General features: G+C 36.0%; 1 protein-coding gene across 13 annotated transcripts in view; it reads right to left on the reverse strand.

The window, feature by feature from the left end:
* The window catches only part of Anks1b (ankyrin repeat and sterile alpha motif domain containing 1B), a 1,141,006-nt gene that overhangs the window by 584,628 nt on the left and 533,141 nt on the right, over nt 1-23,237 (reverse strand). For all 13 annotated transcript variants that reach the window (XM_047548161.1, XM_047548162.1, XM_047548158.1 and 10 more), the window contains one exon: nt 2,405-2,585. In XM_047548161.1, coding sequence (XP_047404117.1) covers nt 2,405-2,585 — 181 coding nt within the window. The remainder of the gene's footprint in view (nt 1-2,404; nt 2,586-23,237) is intronic.

Genomic DNA, 23,237 nt, shown 5'->3' on the forward strand with positions numbered 1-23,237 from the left:
TAATATGTGTGTTCATACCTTCTCTCTGGTGATCAGTATTAGAGTGTAGAGAGGTACCAGGTCTTTGAGACTAGGCCTCTAACTTTTCTTGTTTTTAATTAAAAAAAAATAACAATATTTCTATCTACCTGAAAGGATTGTTGGAAAAAAATTTAAAACTTAATCATCCAAAAAGCATAGTGTTATAACTGAAGTAAAACCAAGAAAGATTTTCCTAAAGGCAAATATCAAAATACTTTTCATTCCTCCATTTTAGAATTTTAAATCTGTAACTAGGCATTCAAATAAGTAATGATTGAATAATAATTATATAACCTAGAACCCTGTCCAGGGTCCAAATACCATATTTCTTTACAAATCACACCCCATTTCTCCTCTATTATAAAATTGCATTTGGCTCATAGCAGATAAACACTAAACACACCTTGGATGAACAGGCTTGATGCAGATGACTAAGAATTATGGTAATAGCATAATTTCTGCTACTACTACTAATAGTTATTATTATTTGTTGAGCATTAACTGTGTCAGATACTATGCTAATCACTTTACATGCATTATCACATTTCAGGGTAAGTTAATCTAATAAATTCATTCTAAATCTAATTCTACAGATAAGAAAACTGGAGCATTAAAAGATCAGAGTCTAGCTGGACTAGAGGTTTAGTCTCATAATTAGTAATCAGACAGGTAGTGTGACTTCAATGCCTAAAATGTGCCAGTGACCCATCTATTGAATTCTAGAAAGATTACAGAAGATACAATATAAAAGGTAATCAATATTATTTTATGTAGCAAATAAGGCTGTGGAAGAAATAAGACAGGAAGATTTCATAGAAGTGACTACAGCAACAGAACATGAGCTCTTGCACCAGGTTTAACACCCATCTTGGTCTTTATGGGTGGTTATTTTGTTACTCATTCTCTTTGTGCTTGTATTTCCTTATCTGCAGATAATAATCCCTAATTCACATCACAGTCATAAGAATTAAGTGAGTTGATATACCCAAAATACCTAAAATAGTGCTTGACACTTAAGTATTTGTTTATCATTATTGTTGTTCTTTATCATCATATTGGGGGCTTCTACTTGAGATAGGGTGCTCTTGGAAAGGTCTCTATAAGGAAACACATTCAGGACAAAATGAAAATGATACTCAGACACATGAAAATTTAAAGATAGAAACTACAGACTGAAGAACCAAAGTGCAAAAGCCCCAGAACCAGTTGTCAGGCAACGAAGGCCAGTGTGGGCCTTGAGTTTGCTAAAGGTAAAGTTAAAGGAACTAGTTAGGATCCAGGCTAAACTGGGCCTTATGGCCATGGTAAGGAGCTGGATTTTATTCTGAGTGGGAAGCCTTTACATTTTAAGCATGGTAATGATGCACTTCGAGTTACACTTTATAAATATGATTCCTGCTGCCATAAAAGGTTGGATGATAATTTCCATGGAATATCAATCTTACCACTCCCATGAGTCATTACTTTTAAAATCTTGGCTTTTTTTTCCCTCAGGGTAAACAATTCTTTGGCTATATGTTTTTGAATATTTGTATTAATGCTTTAAAAGTAGAGTCAGATCAAAGAACTTAAATACCAAATATATACATGTGTAGACAAATGCTCATACACACAAATTTTGAAGAAATATTACACAGAATGCCCATACTGACCAGACTTTATGATACTAAAATTCATTGCAATAACATCTACTGGTTTTAAAATCATATCTTTTTGAAGGAAAGTAATTGAATAGCATGCCTATTGTAAATTAGAAAGGAAAGAGCCTCTTTGGGTTCCACTTCTCATATTTCTGTCCCTTGACCTTACCAGCTAGTTATTAGTTCCTTTGTCCCCGAAGAAAGGAAATATTGCAAATCTGACTGAGTGGAACCATGTATGTTTTATTGGTGGATGCAGTTACTTTTCTTAATCTTCCCCTTGCCCCCACACCCCTCCTCTCCAAGTGCGTCTTGGCTTAAGAAGGTAGAAAATCCACCCTTGCCCCCATTGTCCAACTCAGTCTTACCAGATACCCTTATTACAGGTTCTCTAGCCTCATAGCAGCTATCAACAAAGTCAAATGTTAATTATTTGCAACTCCTGTGTGAAGAGGGGTAAGTAGCAGTGCAAGAAGAGTGTTTCTAGGTCCTTGGCTACCATGTAATGTGCCAACGTTAAAGCATCATATTCAATGCTTAACACTTGAAAGACCATTAACATATTCAAAAAGAATATTATACCCACACTCTGACAAAAATTGTAAAGCCCTACATTGCCACACATATATGTGAACCAAAAGTACAATACAATTTGTATGAAGACTCCTCTTAATTCCTCTAACTCATAAACTGTTTAATCTTAAAAGTTAAAAAATGCAACTGCAAAAATTGAATTACTTCACCTGTATGGTCAGTGTCCTCATTCTTAATTTCTGTGGTTCCCACAGAAGAGGTGGGTGGGCTAACAGGAGGGCTGGCAGTAAAGCTTGTACACCCTGTTGATGTGTTGATTTCAAAATATTCTTGGTTGTGATTCATTCGATGAAAATCCAGAGAAGACACAATGGATGTTCGCTGTTTAGGCTAAAATAAGCATGACAAAAATATTAATATGATCATATTCATTGTTAGCCCAACATCCCCAACAATTTAATCTAAGTGATGATTTTTTTTTCATTTAAACTATTTGGGTTCTCTACCTAAAATATGATTGTGCTTTACAAAGATACTAAACAATCACTTGATGAATTACATAATACAAAGTTTGTTTAATGAAAAAATGTGCTACAGTTGATAAAATAATTTAGGGTTTTTATTTGATTTTCCCAGAAAATTGTAAAAAATACATTACACAGTATTTCTCTTAATGATCAATTTTGAAAGTTGCAACTTTAAGTCACCTTTCGTTCAACTAACATTTATTAAACATCTGGCATTTGCTAGACCCTGAGGACATAGAATCTAATAATAAAAGCAACTGTTGCAACATTGAAGTATAATTAAGGCACTTCCATTTTTTCATTCTTTATATAGTCCAAGGAACTGGTAGAATTAGATATCATCCCCAAGTACCATATGCTGAAATTCAATCACCAGAATTAAGTAAAGTTATATGGAACATTTTCTAGGATCTAAGAATCTTGGTATTTGTAGTGAACTTTGATTTTCTTTTTTAAGGATTTTAATTAATCCCCGAATAGCAAGAAAAGTCAATTTAAACATAAAAGTTAAAATCATGGAGCAATAGCAGATATAATCTATACCCTTTGTCAGTAATGGAATATTCCCTATAGCAGTTTTCTGGTTTTTTCCCACACTTTTAATTATATTCACTTTTTCCTCCTGCCTATCTGTGCTTCTAACATTGTCCTTTGGAAAAATTGCAGTCTTTTTGGCTCTCAGATGTATGTCCATTTCCAAGAATCAATGCAAGTTTTACATTTATTTTCTTTATGAATATTACTGAAATATTAATAGTTTCTTATAATACTTATGAGACTAAATGTATACTTTGTAAAGTTTATTATACTTCACTTTCCCCCAAAGACAATAAACTTTTGATTTCTTTGCCCTTAAATATTTATTGATTTAATCACTGTACTTTATAGATTATTTCCTATAAGATATTCATATATTATGTCTCTTACAGTGTTCTGAGTAGATATCATTTAGTCTATAATGTAAAATAATCATATAGAAAATATCTGTATCCTGGGCTGGGATTGTAGCTCAGTAGTAGAGCACTTGCCTAGCATGTGTGAGACACTGGATTCAATTCTCAGCACCACATATAAATCAATAAATTAAATAAAGGTCTTGACAAAATTATAATTTTTTTTTGTGTGTGTGTGCTGGGGATTGAACCCAGGGCCTTGTGCTTGCAAGGCAAGCACTCTACCAACTGGGCTATCTCCCCAGTCATTATACTTTTAAAAAAGAAAATATCTGCATCTTACAGTTTTTAATATAAGATATAAAATTATCACAATATGCTTTATTCTTTCAACACTGCAACATCTTTATGAAGCAGGTTAAAAGGCATAAATATTTTTATACAAGAGAGTGCAACTCATTTATTATTATGACATATCAACTCAGTAATAGAATTCAAATAGTACCCACATAAGACTCAGTTACTTTTGAAGTATATAAGATCAGGGTTTAATGTCAGGTTTGGTTTCTTATGAAATGTCTTCCTTGAGGCCACTAAATCTCAAATTCACATTCAATGTTCTTTGCACTAGGTTGTATAACAGCAATTAAAGAGGTATAAGCTATGACACCAGTTCTAATAGAAACACAGGCATGTCCATATTCTAGGTTTTATTATATCATATTATGTTTTTGTTTCATTTTATATGAAGACAATGTGCCACTTTTCTATAATGTTCCACCCATAAGTTTTATAAAAGTCAACTGATGTATATGATTTCCTCCCTTCTAAATGTTTCCTAAATATGTGTTTAAATACCACCTACTCACAGTTCTAATTGTATTAAAAACAGATTGTTATGTGATTATGAAGACAAACAAGTTCTTTTCTTTCTTTCTAACTCTTTCTACTAATATTTTCTGAGTATATATTAAATTGCAGGTTCCCATGCATGGTAAACACTGCAAATGGAATGATAGATAGACAAAGATATTGTCTGTTCTCTGGGTATTATAAGCTTGAGATGGGAGGAGAGATGGTGCATGAGGGAAGAGGCAAGCAATTATTCTTCATTGGAGTGTACAGTATATGTAGTCACTGATAAGAGCTACAGTATGTGGAAGCACAGAATATAAGGGAGCCAAAAGGTGGGCCTCTGCTTTAGGGAGGGAATCAGAAAAGGCTTCTGTGAAGAAGAAAGCACAAAACTGTTAGTAGGTCAGTATGGCTACAGTGAAGAGCATGCAAAAGTAGTGGTGAGTTCAAGATGTAAAATACTGGAAGTTGCAGAGGCCAAATCATAAAGGGGTCTAAATGCTATGTTAAGGAGTTTGGTCTTTAGCCTGAATATTTTAATGAGCCACTGAATGATTTACAAGCAAGAATGCTTCATAATTGGATGAGTATTTTAAAAACTCACTTTAGCAGTTTAGAGAATGGGTTGGTCTGGGTTGGACAAGAGGAAGGGGAATTATTTAGCAAGATGTTATAAAATCCCAGCCAAGACCTTATAAGGTCCTGTAGAAAAGCAGCAGCAATAAGGTTGAGACAGTAGATGTTTTTAGGAGATGGTTAATGCAGTTAACTGTAGGACTTGGCATCTGATTAGGTGTAAAGGTTGATTCTAAGTAAGAGGTCTAGGGTGGCAGATTTCTCAATGTATACACCCCTCTGCCAGAGGTACATGAGATGTATGTTCATATGCTATAGAGACCCAGTTTAGATTGCTCGGGACATGTTTATGCAAGTCTACATACCTCTCTTCCTTTCTTTGAGTGGTATGCTATGATCTCACACTGAAATACAGCTTCAGAGGAACTACCTGGAAGAAGGAAGGAAGGAAGGAAGGCTAAAAGAAAGTTCAAAGACCACTGAGCAGTGATCATTTGACTTCATCCTTGTTTGAACTTCAGAACTGTCTATTGGTTATCATTAGCCAATTCCATATCATTAGTGTATGGAATATTAGGAGGAAGTCAATGCCCAAAGCTCACTGAGTATCTGAGGTGATAAAAAATTAGAATAATTTTATGTTAGTCAGATTCTAAAGTAAGGGTCAGCACAGTATAACTTGTGGTCCAAATCTGGCCTTCCTCCTATTTCAGAAAATAAAATAAATTAGAACATAACTCTGCCCATTGTCCATTCATTTACTTATTGCCTATGGCTGCTCTCACACTACATTGGCAGAATAAGTAGTTGTGATAGGGAAGTCAAATTATCCACAATACTTAAAATACTAACTGTTTGGCTCTTTAGAGCAAACATCTGGTAACTCCTGTTCTAAGGAATTACTTTACTTATTATTTTAGTACTCAATACAACTATCACATGGTCTCCCTTTTATTTCACAGTCTTATTTGCATTTGGGTTGGGTCAAATGACCAATTGTGAACAATTAACTGTTTAATATAAGAAAGTTTTTTTTTTTTTTTTAATTCCTCTCTTACTGTCCAGATGAAGTAGTTGAAGGAAGGTCATGTAACCCATTTGGCTTTATGACAAGTTAAAGTAAAACCTTTTATGTTAAGTCATTGAGATTCTGCATTTGTCTGTTGTAGCAGCTAGCATTAATTACCCAAACTAGTGTAGAATGCAGTGACTGAGAGAGGTCAAATGCTTTACTCAATATTACATAAGTAGTTAAATCAGAAGGAAGGTTCATGTGTTCAAATCTAGAGAAAAGCAGATGGTGCCTCAAAACACAAAGGACAGAGTCATGTCTGGAGGACTAAAATAAAAGCAGTGGGGGGGGCAAGATTAGAGAGATGGTAGGATACTAAAACTTCAGATAAAAGAGGATGGGTCTAGAACATTCACTTACATTTTTATTTTAATACATTCTAATTTTTTAACTACTCAAATGGAATTCCGCTGAGCCATTAGGTATATGAAAGTGTTTTCACAAATTAACCGAAATTAAAAATGCAATTTGCCATGTTTTAAAGTGTAAAAGGAATGGTGTCTACTGTAGCTCCTCCTTTCTAAAACTGGTACAGCACTCATGTCTCCTTTTTCTGTAGGACTTGCAACCACACACATTAACAGGAGTCAGAAAACTGCAGCTCATGGGCAAAATCTAGCATCTGACTATTTTTGTAAAGCCTGTGAACTGAAAATGGCTTTCACATTTTAAATAGATGGGAAAAAAATCAATGGAAGAATTACATTATCAATGTGTGAAAGTTGTATGAAACACCAATTTTTCTGTCCATAAGTGAACTTTTTATAGCCATGCCCATTCATTCGTGTATCGTCCATGACTATTTTCCAGCTGCAACATCAGAGGTGAATAGTTGCCACAAGGACCATAAGAATGACAAAGGCTAAATTTATTGTACCTTCAAATTCTTTTAAAGTAAGAATCTGTAACCCCTACATTAGAGAGACTAGAGAATGTCTCTGAGGAGCTGAAATTAAACAGATACAGAATGGTAGTGAAGGATTCAGGTCATGCTATGTAGAGTTTTCAGAACAGCACAATATGAAAAGGTGGGATTCCTTCTTCCAAAAGCAGGGGATGAACAAACAAACAAACCCACATTTTCCCATGATCTCTCTCTAGAGCTGTCATGGTATTATTGTTTGCCACTTAATGCATTGCCCTCAAGCATGAGGACACTAACAGCATGAGGGCAGACCCTCATGGGTACCCAGGGGCTCTGCCCTGCAATTCAAGTGTACCCAACCTTGTCTTGCCTCACACTTATGGTCTCATTGTAATGTGAACACATGCTGAGTGTGCAGGGGCACCACGGTCGGGCTGGAGGTGACCAAGAGTCCTGCCCACTAAGGTAGGGATATGGCAAGAGGTAGGATAGTAGATAAGCAATGGCAGGCCAAAGAACAAGTTCAAATTTCTCACAGATACCACTTAAAAATACAAATTTAGACATAATGCTATTAAGAATTTTGACAAGATGCCCCTGCAACTCATAGTTTTCTTATCATTAACACCTTGCATTAGGGTGGTATATTTGTTAAAATTGATGGACCAATATTGGTACATTATTATTAACTAAAGCCCACAGCACATATAAGAACCCAGCAAACTATATGCTTCATTAAGTATAAGCCTTAAACTCATCTAAAACATACTCAGTTGATTAAAAACAACAAAAAATAAAACAACAAAAATTTAAGGAAAATGACCCAGCAATAGAAGGCAGATTAAAAAATACATGATGGTAACACAAATAAGGCAAAAAGATTATCAGCAAATGGTAAGCTTCTCAAATAAAAAAATAAGAAGAAGAACACTAAACTCAAACAGAGGGTACTTCTGAGTATAGGAGCCATTGAAACTATACTGGTTCTATTCCCCTGAAGCCAGTTCCATCTTAGGGATTACTACTGCTATGGAGAAATACTTAATAAAACATTGGCAAACATGCTAAAAACACATTAAGAATACAGTACTACATTATCAAGTAGGTTTCATCCTAGGGATGCAAAGTTGGTTTGATATATGCAGAACAATAAATGTAATATGACATAAAAATAGAATTAAGAACAAGGCTCACATGATCGCCTCAATGATGTAGAAAAACCTTCAATAAAATCCAGCATCCAGAAATTGGAGAATATCATGTTAAGTGAGATAAGCCAATCTCAAAAATCCAAAAGACAAATGATCTCACTAATAAGCGGATGATGACACGTAATGGGGGGCAAGAATGGAGGAAGGAGGGACTGTATAGAGGGAAAAGAGAGGTGGGAGGGGTGGGGGGAAGGAAAAAAATAACAGAATGAATCAAACATCTTTACTCTATGTAAATGTATGAATATGCAAATGGTATGCTGTTACTCCATGTACAAACAGAAACAACATGTATCCCATTTGTTTACAATAAAAATAAATTAAAAAAAAAGAAAAAAAAAACAAAAAACAAAACAAAACAAAAAAAATCCAGCATCCATTCTTATTCAAGACACAGGAAAAACTAGGGAGAGAAGGAATTTACCTCAACATTTTAAAGGTAATATGGGTATATATTACCAAGAATAAATTATACCAAATGGAAAAAAAATTGAAAGCATTTCTTCTAAAACCAGGAACAAGAAGAGGATGTCCACTCTCCTATTCAATATAGTTCCTGAAACTTTAGTCAGAGCAATCAGGCAAGAAAAGGGAAAACAGAGTTCAAATGGTCTCTGTTCACTGATGACATGATCCCTATATCTAGAAAACCAAAACAAACAAGCAAACAAACAAAAAACTACATCAGAAACAACAACTACAAAAACTCTACCAGAAGATTTCTAGGGCTCATAAATTAACTCATCAAATAGGATACAAGATAAGCATATATAAATCAACCATTTTCCTATGCTCCAATAATGAATCTGCTGAGAAAGAAATCAGGAAAACTATCCCACTCACAATAGCTTCAAAACGACGGCAACAACAACAAATGGGGAAAAAACTAGGAAGTGAAAAACTTTCACAAGGAAAATTATAGAACCCTGAAGAAAAAAACTGAAGACCTTCGAAGATGCAAAGGTGTCCTGTGTTTTTGAACAGGCATAATTAATGTCAAAATGGTCATAGCAATGAAAGCATTATACAGATTCAATGCAATCTTCATCAAAATACCAATGACATTCTTCACAGAACTAGATAAAAAGAGTCCTAAAATTCATTTGGAAAAATAAGTGACCCAGAACATTCAAAGCAATCCTGAGCAAGAAGACTGATGCTGGAGGCATCACAATTCCTGATGTCAAATTATATGACAGATTTATAATAATACAAATAGCATGGTATTGGCACCAAAACAAGCATACAGTCAATGGAATAGAAGACACAGAGACATATCCACATAGATACAGTCATCTGATAATTGACAAAGGAGCCAAAAATATACCATGGAGAAAAGATACCAAAACTGGATATCCATATGTAGAAGAATGAAACTTGATCCTCAGCTCTCATCCTAAACAGAAGTCAACTCAAAGTAGAACAGAGATCTAGGAATTAGACCAGAAACTCTGCAACTGCTAGAAGAAAATGTAGGCTGAATACTCCAACATATTGGCACAGGCATCAACTTCCTTAGCATTCTTAAAGCATAAGAAATAAAACCAAGAATCAATAAATAGGATGGCATAAAATTAGAAAGCTTCAGCACAGCAAAGAAACAATGAACATGAAGAGAGAGCCTATAGAATAGAAGATCTTTGCCACCAGCTCCTCAGAAAGGGAATTAATATTCAGGATATTTAAAGAACTCAAAAAACTTAACATTCAAAAAACCAAAAAACAAATAATGCAACCAAACAAGCAAAGAAATAAACAGACATTTCTCTAAAGAAGAAATACAAATGGCCAACCAATATATGAAAAATTGTTCAATAACCCTGGCAATCAGGAAAATGCAAATCAAAACTTTAATGAGATTCCATCTTACTCCAATTATAATGGCAATCATCAAGAATATAAATAATAAATGCTAAGGAGGATTTGGGGGAAAAGATACACTCATACATTGTTGGTGGAACTGCAAATCAAATTAATACAACCACTTTGGGTGTAGTGAGATTCCCCAAAGGACTAGAAATGGAACCACCATATCCTACTGTGCTATCCCACTCCTTGATATTTATCCAAAAGAGCTAAAATCAGCATACTGTAGTGATATAGGTATATCAATGTTTATAGCATCATAATTCACAATAACGTCAGCCAAGTTATGGAACCAGCCCAGATCCCTGACAATGAATTAATGGATTAAGAAAATGTGGTATGTATACACAATGAAGTTTTACTCAGGCATAAAGAAGAATGAAATTATGGCATTTGTTTGTAAATAGATGAGGCTGCTAAGAACATTATGTTAAGGGAAATAAGCCAGATTCAGAAACTCAAGGGTCAAATGTTTTATATGCCACAATGAATTCCACTTAATGTATAACTGTAAAGCACCAATTTAAAATAACTAAATACAAGGAAAATCAGCAAAGTAGAGGAAGGGGAATAGGGTGAGGGAGGGGAGGGAAAGAGGAAGCAATGGGACTGAAATGGAGCAAATTAAATTCCATGTATGTATGATTACATCAAAATGAACCCCATTTTATGTAAAATACAAAAAGAAAAAAGAAAAAGGCAGAAAAAATTTAAAACATTGATATCTTCTGCTTTTATCTGATTCATTTTCATATAGAGATTTGGCTATAAATTTACATATATTCATCTTTTATTAACAGAACAGATTATAAAAGTGTTAGTATATCCCTCATTTAACACATATAAGCATGAGTATAACATTTTTAAAATAGAGAATCACAATATATGTTTATTCTTATGAGTTAGTTTCTTCATACAAGTTATTCAAACATGCATTGGAAAGACTACATATAAATATGAGGGATATTTAGTTTTTTTTTTCAATGGAAGAATGAAGTAGCTCTGAACGAAATGTAGATATTAAAGAACCGAAGAGACTGTTAAGGAGTTTCTCCCCATAGAAGTTTCTCCCAGCACTGAAATAGTCAATATCATCTCCTAAAAATTATTTTTTTGAACTGGGTATTTCAAATATTTATTTACTACCATTTCAGAGATTTTCATATCAAAATCAAATGTTCAAAACTAAAAATAAGTAATAAAAGCTTTATTTCCCATTTTAGGTTCTATTAAAAATAACTTTTAAAAAATTTGGTTCATTTTGAGAATAGCAAGAAGTAATTATGCAATGGGTTATAGAAGATATGTTCTAAGTAGCCAAAATAGGAAGCATCATTGTATGGGTAAAACAAAATTTTGCAAATAAATGTGAACTTTTAATTTTTTAAAATAATAGTTTAATTTTAATTAAAATATATATTTTAAGGAACTGTAAATTTGGCTGCAATTGTGAGAAATAATACATAGAGATTTCATGTCCTTTTCCTAGTTACCCCCAGTGGTTAACATCTCACAAAACTGTAAGACAACATCATAACTGGAATCAAGAAATAGAACAAATTTCATCACCATGAGAATCCCTCCTAGTGCCCTTTTATAGTCAATACTTACTTCCATTCTGCCTCTACCTCCTCCTTAACTCTAGACAACCACAAATCTGTTCTATAGTTTTCAGTTTTGTCATGTCAAAAATGTTATGTAAATAGAATTGTATAGTACGTAATCTTTCAGGATAGATTTTTCTCACTCATAATTTTCTGGAGATTCAACCAAATACTTGTGTGTATAAATTGCTTGCTCCCTCATATTGCTGGGTAGTATTCGATGGTATAGATGTTTAACCATTTACACTTAATATATATATATTATATATATAAATATATATAATATATATAATATATATATAATATAAATATATAAACACACACACATACACACAGATTCCAGTTACCAGCTATTATGAATAAAGCTGATACAAATATTTGTGTGCAAGTTTTGGGTAAACACATCTTCATTTAAGTGGGATAAATTTCCAGGAATTCAAATGCTGGGTGGTAGGATAGTTGAATGTTTACTGTTTTAAGGAAACTTTCAAACTGTTTTCCAGAATTGCTTTACCATTTTACTTTTCTGTCAGCAATGAATGAACTTCTCTGTAGCTTTACAAACATCTAACATTATCACTATTGTTCAATGTAGCCATTCTGATAGATAGGAAGTGATATATCACTATGGTTTTAATTGGAATTTCCCTAATGATTAATGATGTTTGACGTGTGTTGAGTACATTATATAATCATATTGTTGGTTTTTATACCATTGAATTTTCAGGTTCTTAATATATGTTGCAGATTCTAGCCATTTTCAGATATGTGGTTTACAGATATTTCCTCTAATCTATAGCTTCTTTACATCTTATTAACAGTGTTTTAAATAGAACAACAATTTCTAATTTTGATGAAGCCCAATGTATCAATTTTTCTTTTAAGAAATGTATCCATTTTGAGTTAATTTTGTATAAGGCAAAGACTAAAGTCAAATGTCATTATTTTTCCCTATGTTTATTCAATTGGTCCAGCAGCAGCCTATCTTTCCTCCATTGAACTTCTTTTGAAACTTTGTGAAATATCAACTGGACATATTTGTGTCTATTCTTCATGAGTCTGTTTCACTGATACATGTGTCTATCCCCTCACTAGTAAAACCACCTATAGCTATGAAATCGAACTTGAAATTGGTACACTTGTTCCTCAAACTTTATTATTCTTTTTCTATTTAATAACTAATTGTTCAACCTATTCCAGAACTTTATACCTGGATTAGATGAATTACAGAGAATAATATCAACAAATTTTTCATTTTTCAGAGCAAAACCACATGAAAGTGCTGATACTAGGAACTCAGAGTAATGCCAATACTGGGAAGAGTTTCAAAGTGGTACTGATACTGGGAACAGCAGAAGACAAACAGTGAGTTAATGTTTACCTTATTTTATCTTTACCCAGGCTGGGGTTCTTAAGAGAAAAACTTCATGAAATACTTCCTTGCATAATAGAAGTGATAATCATCCAATAAATGGATAGACATACAAGCACTATTAAAAGGCAAGGAAACATACCAACTCAAACAACCTACAAACACTTCAATAACTGACTCCACTGACAGACACCACAGTGAAGAAAATATCAGAGAAAGAATTTAGAAAGTTCATAATTGAAATATTGAGTGAACTAAAATAAAATGTAAAGAAGGAAATTAGAAAATACAGGGAGTAAAAGATTATTTCAATAAAGAGAAAGAGATTCTGAGAAAGAACCAAAAGAAATTCAGGAAATGAAAGACTCAATAAATTGAATTAAAAATTCAATGGAAACCATAACAATAGATTAGACCAGTTTGAAGACAGATTTTCAGACCCTGAGGGCAAAGTATATAATCCTGAAATACATACTTTTCATAATAAAGAAAAGACGCTAAGAGAACATGACCAGAATATTTGAGAAATCTGGGATAAGATCAAGAGGCCATACTGAAGAGTCATTGAGGTAGATGAAGGCTTTAAAACACAAACTAAAGGAATCCACCTTCTTTTAAATGAAATAATATTTACAATTTTTATAAATCTTAGGAATGAGATGGAAATCCAAAATCAAAAGAGCATATAGAACTCAAATAGGTAAGATCAAAAAAAGATCCTCTCCAAAACACATTATAATGAAAATGCCTGATATATAGAATACAGATAAAATTTTTAAACCCACAAGAGAAAAACAGCACGTCTGATTTAGAGGTAAATCAATTCAGATTTCAACTGATTTCTCAACCAAGGCCCTAAAAGTCAGGAGGACTTGGAATAAAACATACCAAGTCCTGAGATAAAATGGGTGTCAACTAAGATTACTAAATCCTGCAAAATCATTCCTCAGAATTAAAGATAAAATAAAACCTTTCATGATAGCAGAAACTAGAAGAATTCAAGTCTTATAAGTGTGAACTACAAAACTACTTAATAAAATATTTCATGCAGAAGAAATGAAAAATAAAAATGAAAATCAGCATAGGGATGAATTGTACTAGAAGAATGGAAAATAAAGGAGAATAAAGTCTGAATTAATCATTACTGTTCAAATAAATCAACATGGCAGAAAATAGAAATCATCTCTCTATAATAATATTCAATTTAAATGCTCTAAGCTCTTTAATAGAAAGACATAGATTGGCAGACTTGATTAAAAATAAAACCCAACAATTTGTTGTTTGCAAGAGACTCACCTTACAAAGACATCCACATATCTTAAGGTGAAAGGATGAAGAAAGATATACCATGCAAATGGTGGCCAAAACCAAGCAGGGGTAGCTATTCTCATATCAGACAATGTAGAATTCAAGCCAAAATTAGTCAGAAGAAACAAAGAAGGTCACTTCATACTGCTTAAGAGAATCACCCAACAAGAAGCTATAATGACTGTAAATATTTATTCCCCAAATAATGATGTGTCCATGCATATAAAACAAACACTTCTCAATATTAAGAACTGAATAGACCACAGTATTATAATACTGGGTGATTTCAACAGACCCTTCTCACCACTAGAGTTTCATCCAGACATAAACTAAGCAAAGATTCTTCAGGACTAAAAAGCACTACTAATTAAATGAACCTAACAGACATCTATAGAAATATTTCATCCATCAACAAAAAAATTCACTTTCTGCTCAGAAGCACATGGAATCTATTTCTCTAAAATAGATTATATTTTAGGGCACACACAAATACAAAAAATACAGATAATTCCTTTTATAATGTAATGAAATTAGAAATCAATGACAAGATAAAAAACAGAATCCACTGTAATACCTGGAGATTAAATAACACTCTTGAATAAGGAATGGATCACAGAAGAAATCAGGGAAAAAGTTGTTAAAAATTCTTAGAAATAATGAGACATATGGTAAAATATATCAAAATCTCTGGAACAGTATGCAGGCAGTTCTAAGATGAAAGTTCATAGCACTGAGTTCCTTCATTAAAAAATAGATACCAAGGGGGGATTTCAAAATGGTGGACTAGAGGGTGGCTGCATTTCATGTTGCTCCAGGACTCAGGATTCAAGAAGAGGAGATATTGAGAGACTTGGGACCAACTCAAAGTTACTAGGTGAGTCTCTCCCATTGGGGAGGCTTCCTGGATGGGGAGGTAGTCCCAGAACACAGGGAAATTTGTGAAGTAGAGTTGCCCAACAAGACACCCCCCTGCTGGAGCAGTGAACTCAGACAACTGGGAGCATTGTAGAGGAAGCCGCTTAGCATGACACTTGGACTCGGAGCAACCCACTGGGGCTCCGTGGTGAGTTGTTTGGACTCAGAGCGACCGCACAGGAACTCCAGGCGGCTGCTTGGAGGAGAAGGAGAAGCGCGGCGGGTCGCTACTTGGAGCCATCACACCAGAACTCCGGGCAGCTGCCGGGAGGAGGAGGTACGCAGCGAGTTGCTTGGACTCAGAGCCACCACATGGAACACCAGGTGACTGCCCAGAGGAGGAGGAGTATGGTGGGTTGCTTGGACGCAGAGTGACCACACTGGAGCTCAGGCAGCTGCCAGGAGGAGGAGGCAGGTGGCAGGTCACTTCCAGGCGATTAGGTGCAGAGCACGGTCCCAGGACCTAGGTTGCTTCTTGGTGGAAGAGCCGCACAGAGACAAGCTGAGGAGCAGAGTGAAGGTTCTAGGACTGCGGGCAGCTTCTCTGAGGAGAGGCAGCCTACAGAGACTCTTCTGCACAGGGCGAGGCTCCCAGGCCCAGGAGGTAGGTCTGGGCCCCTGGGAACATTGCAGAGGAAGACAGCCAGTCCAGGCGGTAGTTGTGGATTGAGGGGAACCTCTAGTAGGGGAACTGACCAGGAGACTTCCCCACCGGGAGAGTCTTCCCTGCCGGGTGAGGTTTTCCCACAGGGACGATAAAACCAGATACACAGGCCCAAACAGTCCTTGCCTCAGCCCGCAGCCTAGTTCCCCTTTGGATGACCACTGGTCAACAAGTGGAGGCACCTTTGCCCACTACCAGGGAATATACCCCACCTGAGGGTCACCACCCCTAGAGAGGCAGCTTCCTTGTGGAGTACTGCATTATCAACTTCCTCCAAGACATCAGGCTACTGAAGGATAAGAGGGGATATACTAGAAAAATTCAGGGACACTATAAGTCAATAGAGGAAATCTGCAATATCTCAGCAATCCACTGATATCTGAACAATATGAGAAAACAAGGGAAGAAAATGCCCCAAACAAATCTAGATGTTACATCAATAAAATCCAATGACAGCATGGCAAAAGAAATGACAGAAAGGGAGTTCACAATGTACATAATTAAAATGATCAGGGATGCAAATGATGAGATGAAAGAGCAAACGCAAGCATTGAATGATGAGATGAAAGAGCAAATGCAGGCATTGAATGATCGCACCAATCAACAGTTAAAAGAGCAAATACAGGAAGCAAAAGATCATTTCAATAAAGAGTTAGAGATATTGAAAAAAAAAAAACAGAAATCCTTGAAATGAAGGAAATAATAAACCAAATTAAGAACTCCATAGAAAGCATAACCAATAGGATAGAACACCTGGAAGACAGAATCTAAGATATTGAATACAAAATATTTAATCTTGAAAACAAAGTTGGCCAAACAGAGAAGATGGTAAGAAATCATGAACAGAATCTGCAAGGATTATGGGATATCATGAAAAGGCCAAATTTAAGAATTATTAGGATTGAGGAAGGCTTAGAGTAACAAACCAAAGGAATAAGCAATCTATTCAAAGAAATAATAACAGAAAATTTCCCAAATCTGAAGAATGAAATGGAAAATCAAGTACAAGAGGCTTATAAGATTCCAAATACACAAAATTACAACAGACCCACACCAAGGCACATTATAATGAAAATACCTAACATACAAAATAAAGACAGAATTTTAAAGGCTGTGAGAGAAAAGAACCAAATTATATTCAGGGGGAAACCAATACGGATATCAGCAAATTTTTCAATCCACACCCTAAAAGCTAGAAGGGCCTGGAACAACATTTTTCAAGCCCTGAAAGAAAATGGATGCCAACCAAGAATCTTATACCCAGCAAAACTTACTTTGACATTTGACGATGAAATAAAATCATTCCATGATAAACAAAAGCTAAAAGAATTTACAAAAAGAAAGCCAGAATTACAGAACATTCTCAGCAAAATATTCCTTGAGGAAGAGATGAAAAACAACGATGCAAATCAGCAATGAGAGGAACTATCCTAAAGGAATTGTTAAATAAAGGAGAAACCAAGTCGTGTCAAAAAAAAAAAAAGAAAAATGAGCCAAATGACCGGGAATACAAATCATATCACAATAATAACCCTGAATGTTAATGGCTTCAACTCATCAATCAAAAGATATAGAATGGCAGATTGGATTAAAAAGAAAAATCCAACAATATGTTGCCTGCAAGAGACTCATCTCATAGAAAAAGAAACCCATAGACTAAAGGTGAAAGGATGGGGAAAAACATACCATGCACATGGACTCAGCAAAAGAGCTGGGTATCCATCCTCATTTCACATAATGTGGACTTCAAGCCAAAGTTACTCAGAAGGGATAAAGAAGGACATTTCATAATGTTTAAGGGAAGCATAAATCAGCAAGACATAACAATCTTAAATATCTATGCTCCAAACACTGGCTCATCCATGTACGTCAAACAAATCCTTCTCAATTTCAGAAACCAAATAGACCATAACACAATAATACTAGTTGATTTTAACACAACTCTCTCACCACTGGACAGATCTTCCAAACAAAAATTGAACAAAGAAACCATAGATCTCAATAACACAATCAATAATTTAGACTTAATGGACATTTATAGAATATACCATCCATCAAAGATGCACATTTATAGAATATACCATCCATCTCAGCAGCACATGGATTCTTCTCTAAAATAGACCATATTTTATGCCATGAAGCTAACATTAGCAAATACAAGAAGACAGAGACACTACCTTGTATTCTATCAGATCATAATGGATTGAAATTAGAAATAAATGAAAGAGTAAAAAACAGAAACTACTCCAACACCTGGAGATTAAACAATATGCTATTATATGATGAATGGATAATAGAAGATATCAGGAAGGAAATTAAAAAATTCTTAGAGGTAAATGAGAACAAAGAAATATATCAAAATCTCTGGGACACTATGAGAGCAGTACTTAGAGGAAAATTTATTTCATGGAGCGCATTCAATAAAAGAAGAAAACATCAACAAATAAACAACCTAACAGTACAGCTCAAAGTCCTAGAAAACAAGAACAGACCACCACTAAAAGCAGTAGAAGACAGGAAATACTTAAAATCAGAGCTGAAATCAACAAAATTGAAACAAAATAAACAATTCAAAAAATTAACAAAATAGTAGGTTCTTTGAAAAAATAAACAAAATTGATAAACCCTTAGCCACACTAACAAAGAGAAAGAGGGAGAAAACTCAAATTACAAAAATTTGGAATGAACAAGGAAATATCACAACAGACACAACTGAAATACAACAGAATAATTAGAAGCTGTTTTGAAAATCTATACTCCAACAAAATAGAAAATTTCGAAGACATCAACAGGTTTCTAGAGACATATGTATTGCCTAAACTGAACGAGGAGGACATACACAATTTAAATAGACCAATTTCAAGTAATGAAATAGAAGAAGTCATCAAAAGCCTACCAACAAAGAAAAGTCCAGGACCAGATGGGTTCTCAGCCGAGTTCTACAAAACCTTTAAAGAAGAGCTCATTCCAATACTCCTCAAAGTATTCCATGAAATAGAAGAGGAGGAAACCCTCCCAAACTCATTCTATGAAGCCAATATCACCCTGATACCTAAACCAGACAGAGACACATCAAGGAAAGAACATTTCAGACCAATATTCTTAATGAACACCGACGCAAAAATTCTCAACAAAATTTTAGCAAATCACATATAAAAACATATTTAAAAGATAGTGCGGGGTTTTTCAAGATGGTGGACTAGAGGGCGGCTGCATTTCATGTTGCTCCAGGATGCAAGATTCAAAAGAGGAGATAGTGAGAGACTTGGGACCAACTCAAAGCCGCCGGGTGAGTCTCTCCCATTGGGGAGGCGTCCCGGATGGGGCGGTAGCCCCGGAACGCAGGGAACTTTGTGAAGTAGAGTTGCTCGGCAAGACGGCCCTCCTCCCACTGGAGCAGTAAACACGGACAACTGGGATCATCGTAGAGGAGGCGGCTCAGCACAGCGCTTGGACTCGGAGCAACCACTGGGGCTTCGGGCAGCTGCCTGTGGAGGAGCTGCGTGGCGAGCTGTTTAGACTCAGAACGACCGCTTCTGAACACCGGGGGGCTGCCCAGAAAAGAGGAGGAACACGGCAGGTCGCTTGGTCTGGGAGTGACTGCATCAGAACCACAGGCGGTTGCCAGAGGAGGAGCTGCGTGGGAAGCTGTTTGGACTCAGAACGACCGCTTCTGAACACTGGGGGGTTGCCCGGAGGAAGAGTAGAAGCACGGCGGGTCGCTTGGCCTAGGAGTGACTGCATCAGAGCCACAGGCAGTTGCCAGAGGAGGAGGCGAGTGGTGAGTTGATTGGACTCAAAGCGACCGCTCCTGAACACCGGTGGCCTGCCTGGAGGAGGAGCGTGGTGGGTCACCTGGTCTCGGAGCCACCGATCCTGAACAACAGGGGGGCTACCCCGAGGAGGAGGAGGAGGAACAGGGCGGGTCACTTGGACTCGAAGTGAGTGCCTAGGGCTACAGGCGGTTGGCAGGAGGAGGAGACGCAAAGTGAGTTGCTTGGACTCCTAGTGACTGCGTCGGAAACCGGGCGGCTGTCAGGAGGAGGAGGTGTGTGGCGGGTCTCTGGGTCTCGGAGATATTGTATGGGGCTCCAGGTGTGGCTCAGAGGAGGGGCCGCATAGCCAGGTGATTAGATGCAGAGCAGGGTCCCAGGAGCTAGGCGGCTTCTTGCTGGAAGAGCCGCACAGAGATACGGCTAGGGGCAGAGCGAAGTTTCCAGGACTGCGGGCAGATTCTCTGAGGAGAGGCAGCCCAAGGAGACTCGCCTGTGAAGGGTGAGGCTCCCAGGCCCAGGAGGTAGGTGCGGGCTCCTGGGAACATTGCAGAGGAAGACAGCCCAGCCCAGGCGGTAGTTGTGGATTGAGGGAAACCTCTAGGAGGGGAACTGACCAGCGAGACCTCCCCACCCGGTGAGTCTTCCCTGCCGGGTGAGGTTTTCCCACAGGGACGGTAAAACCAGAGACACAGGCACAAACAGGCCTTGCCTCAGCCTGCAGCCTAGTTCCCTGTTGGATGACCATTGGTCAACAAGTGGAGGCACCTCTGCCCACTACCAGGGAATATACCCCACCTGAGGGTCACCACCCCTAGAGAGGCAGCTTCCTTGTGGAGTACTGCATTATCAACTTCCTCCAAGACATCAGGCTACTGAAGGATAAGAGGGGATATACTAGAAAAATTCAGGGACACTATAAGTCAATAGAGGAAATTTGCAATATCTCAGCAATCCACTGATATCTGAACAATATGAGAAAACAAGGGAAGAAAATACCCCAAACAAATCTAGATGTTACATCAGTAAAATCCAACGACAGCATGGCAGAAGAAATGACAGAAAGGGAGTTCAGAATGTACATAATTAAAATGATTAGGGAAGCAAACGATGAGATGAAAGAGCAAATGAGGCATTGAATGATCGTACCAATCAACAGTTAACAGAGCAAATACAGGAAGCAAAAGATCATTTCAATAAAGAGTTAGAGATATTGAAAAAAAACCAAACAGAAATCCTTGAAATGAAGGAAACAATAAACCAAATTAAGAACTCCAAAGAAAGCATAACCAATAGGATAGAACACCTGGAAGACATAACATCAGATATGGAAGACAAAATATTTAACCTCGAAAACAAAGTTGAAAAAACAGAGAAGATGGTAAGAAATCATGAACAGAAACTGCAAGAACTATGGGATATCATGAAAAGGCCAAATTTGAGAATTATTGGGATTGAGGAAGGTTTAGAGAAACAAACCAAAGGAATGAACAATCTATTCAATGAAATAATATCAGAAAATTTCCCAAATTTGAAGAATGAAATGGAAAATCAAGTTCAAGAGGCTTATAGGACTCCAAATACACAAAATTACAACAGACCCACACCAAGGCACATTATAATGAAAATACCGGACATATATAATAAAGACAGAATTTTAAAGGCTGTGAGAGAAAAGAACCAAATTACATTCAGGGGGAAACCAATAGGGATATCAGCAGATTTTTCATTCCAGACCCTAAAAGCTAGAAGGGCCTGGAACAACATTTTTCAAACTCTGAAAGAAAATGAATGCCAACCAAGAATCTTATACCCAGCAAAACTTACCTTCAAATTTGACGATGAAATAAAGTCATTCCATGATAAACAAAAGCTAAAAGAATTTACAAAAAGAAAGCCAGCATTACAGAACATTCTCAGCAAAATATTCCATGAGGAAGAGATAAAAAACAAAGAAGCAAATCAGCAAAAAGAGGAATTATCCTAAAGGAACTGTCAAATAAAGGAGGAACCAAGTTGTGTCAAAAAATAAATAAATAAATAAATAAATAAATAAAATTTTAAATATGAACCAAATGACCGGGAATACAAATCATATCTCAATAATAACCCTGAATGTTAATGGCCTGAATTCATCAATCAAAAGACATAGACTGGCAGATTGGATTAAAAAGAAAAATCCAACAATATACTGCCTGCAAGAGACTCATCTCATAGAAAGAGATACCCATAGACTAAAGGTGAAAGGATGGGGAAAAACATACCATGCACATGGACTCAGCAAAAAAGCTGGAGTATCCATCCTCATTTCAGATAATGTGGACTTCAAGCCAATGTTAGTCAGAAGGGATAAAGAAGGAAATTCATGGGCTGGGGAGATAGCTCAGTTGGTAGAGTGCTCGCCTCGCAAGCACAAGGCCCTGGGTTCAATCCCCAGCACTGCAAAAAAAAAAAAAAAAAAAAAAAAGAAGGACATTTCATAATGCTTAAGGGAAGCATAAATCAGCAAGATATAACAATCATAAACATCTATGCCCCAAACAGTGGCTCATCCACGTACATCAAACAAATCCTTCTCAAATCCAGAAATCAAATAGACCACAACACAATAATACTAGGCGATTTTAACACACCTCTCTCACCACTGGACAGATCTTCCAAACAAAAATTGAACAAAGAAACCATAGATCTCAATAACACAATCAATAATTTAGACTTAACAGACATTTTTAGAATATACCATCCAACCAAGAGCGAATACACTTTCTTCTCAGCAGCACATGGATCCTTCTCTAAAATAGACCATATATTATGCCACAGAGCTAATGTCAGCAAATACAAGAAGATACAGACACTACCTTGTATTCTATCAGATCATAATGGATTGAAGTTAGAAATAAATGAAAGAGTAAAAAACAGAAACTACTCCAACACCTGGAGATTAAACAATATGCTATTATATGATGAATGGATAACAGAAGATATCAGGAAGGAAATTAAAAAATTCTTAGAGGTAAATGAGAACAAAGAAACATCATATCAAAATCTCTGGGACACTATGAGAGCAGTACTTAGAGGAAAATTTATCTCATGGAGCGCATTTAATAAAAGAAGTAAAACTCAACAAATAAACGACCTAACAGTACAGCTCAAAGCCCTAGAAAAAGAAGAACAGACCAACACCAAAAGTAGTAGAAGACAGGAAATAGTTAAACTCAGAGCTGAAATCAACGAAATTGAAACAAAAGAAACAATACAAAAAATTGACAAAATAAATAGTTGGTTCTTCAAAAAAATAAACAAAATTGATAAACCTTTAGCCACACTAACAAAGAGAAGAGAAGAGAAAACCCAAATCACTAAAATTCGGAATGAACAAGGAAATATCATAACAGACACGATTGAAATAAAAAACATAATTAGAAGATATTTTGAAAATCTATACTCCAACAAAATAGAAAATTTCGAAGACATCAACAGGTTTCTAGAGACATATGAATTGCCTAAACTGAACGAGGAGGACATACACAATTTAAATAAA

This window comes from Sciurus carolinensis, chromosome 4, assembly GCF_902686445.1.
Source record: "Sciurus carolinensis chromosome 4, mSciCar1.2, whole genome shotgun sequence".
Lineage (NCBI taxonomy): Eukaryota > Metazoa > Chordata > Mammalia > Rodentia > Sciuridae > Sciurus > Sciurus carolinensis.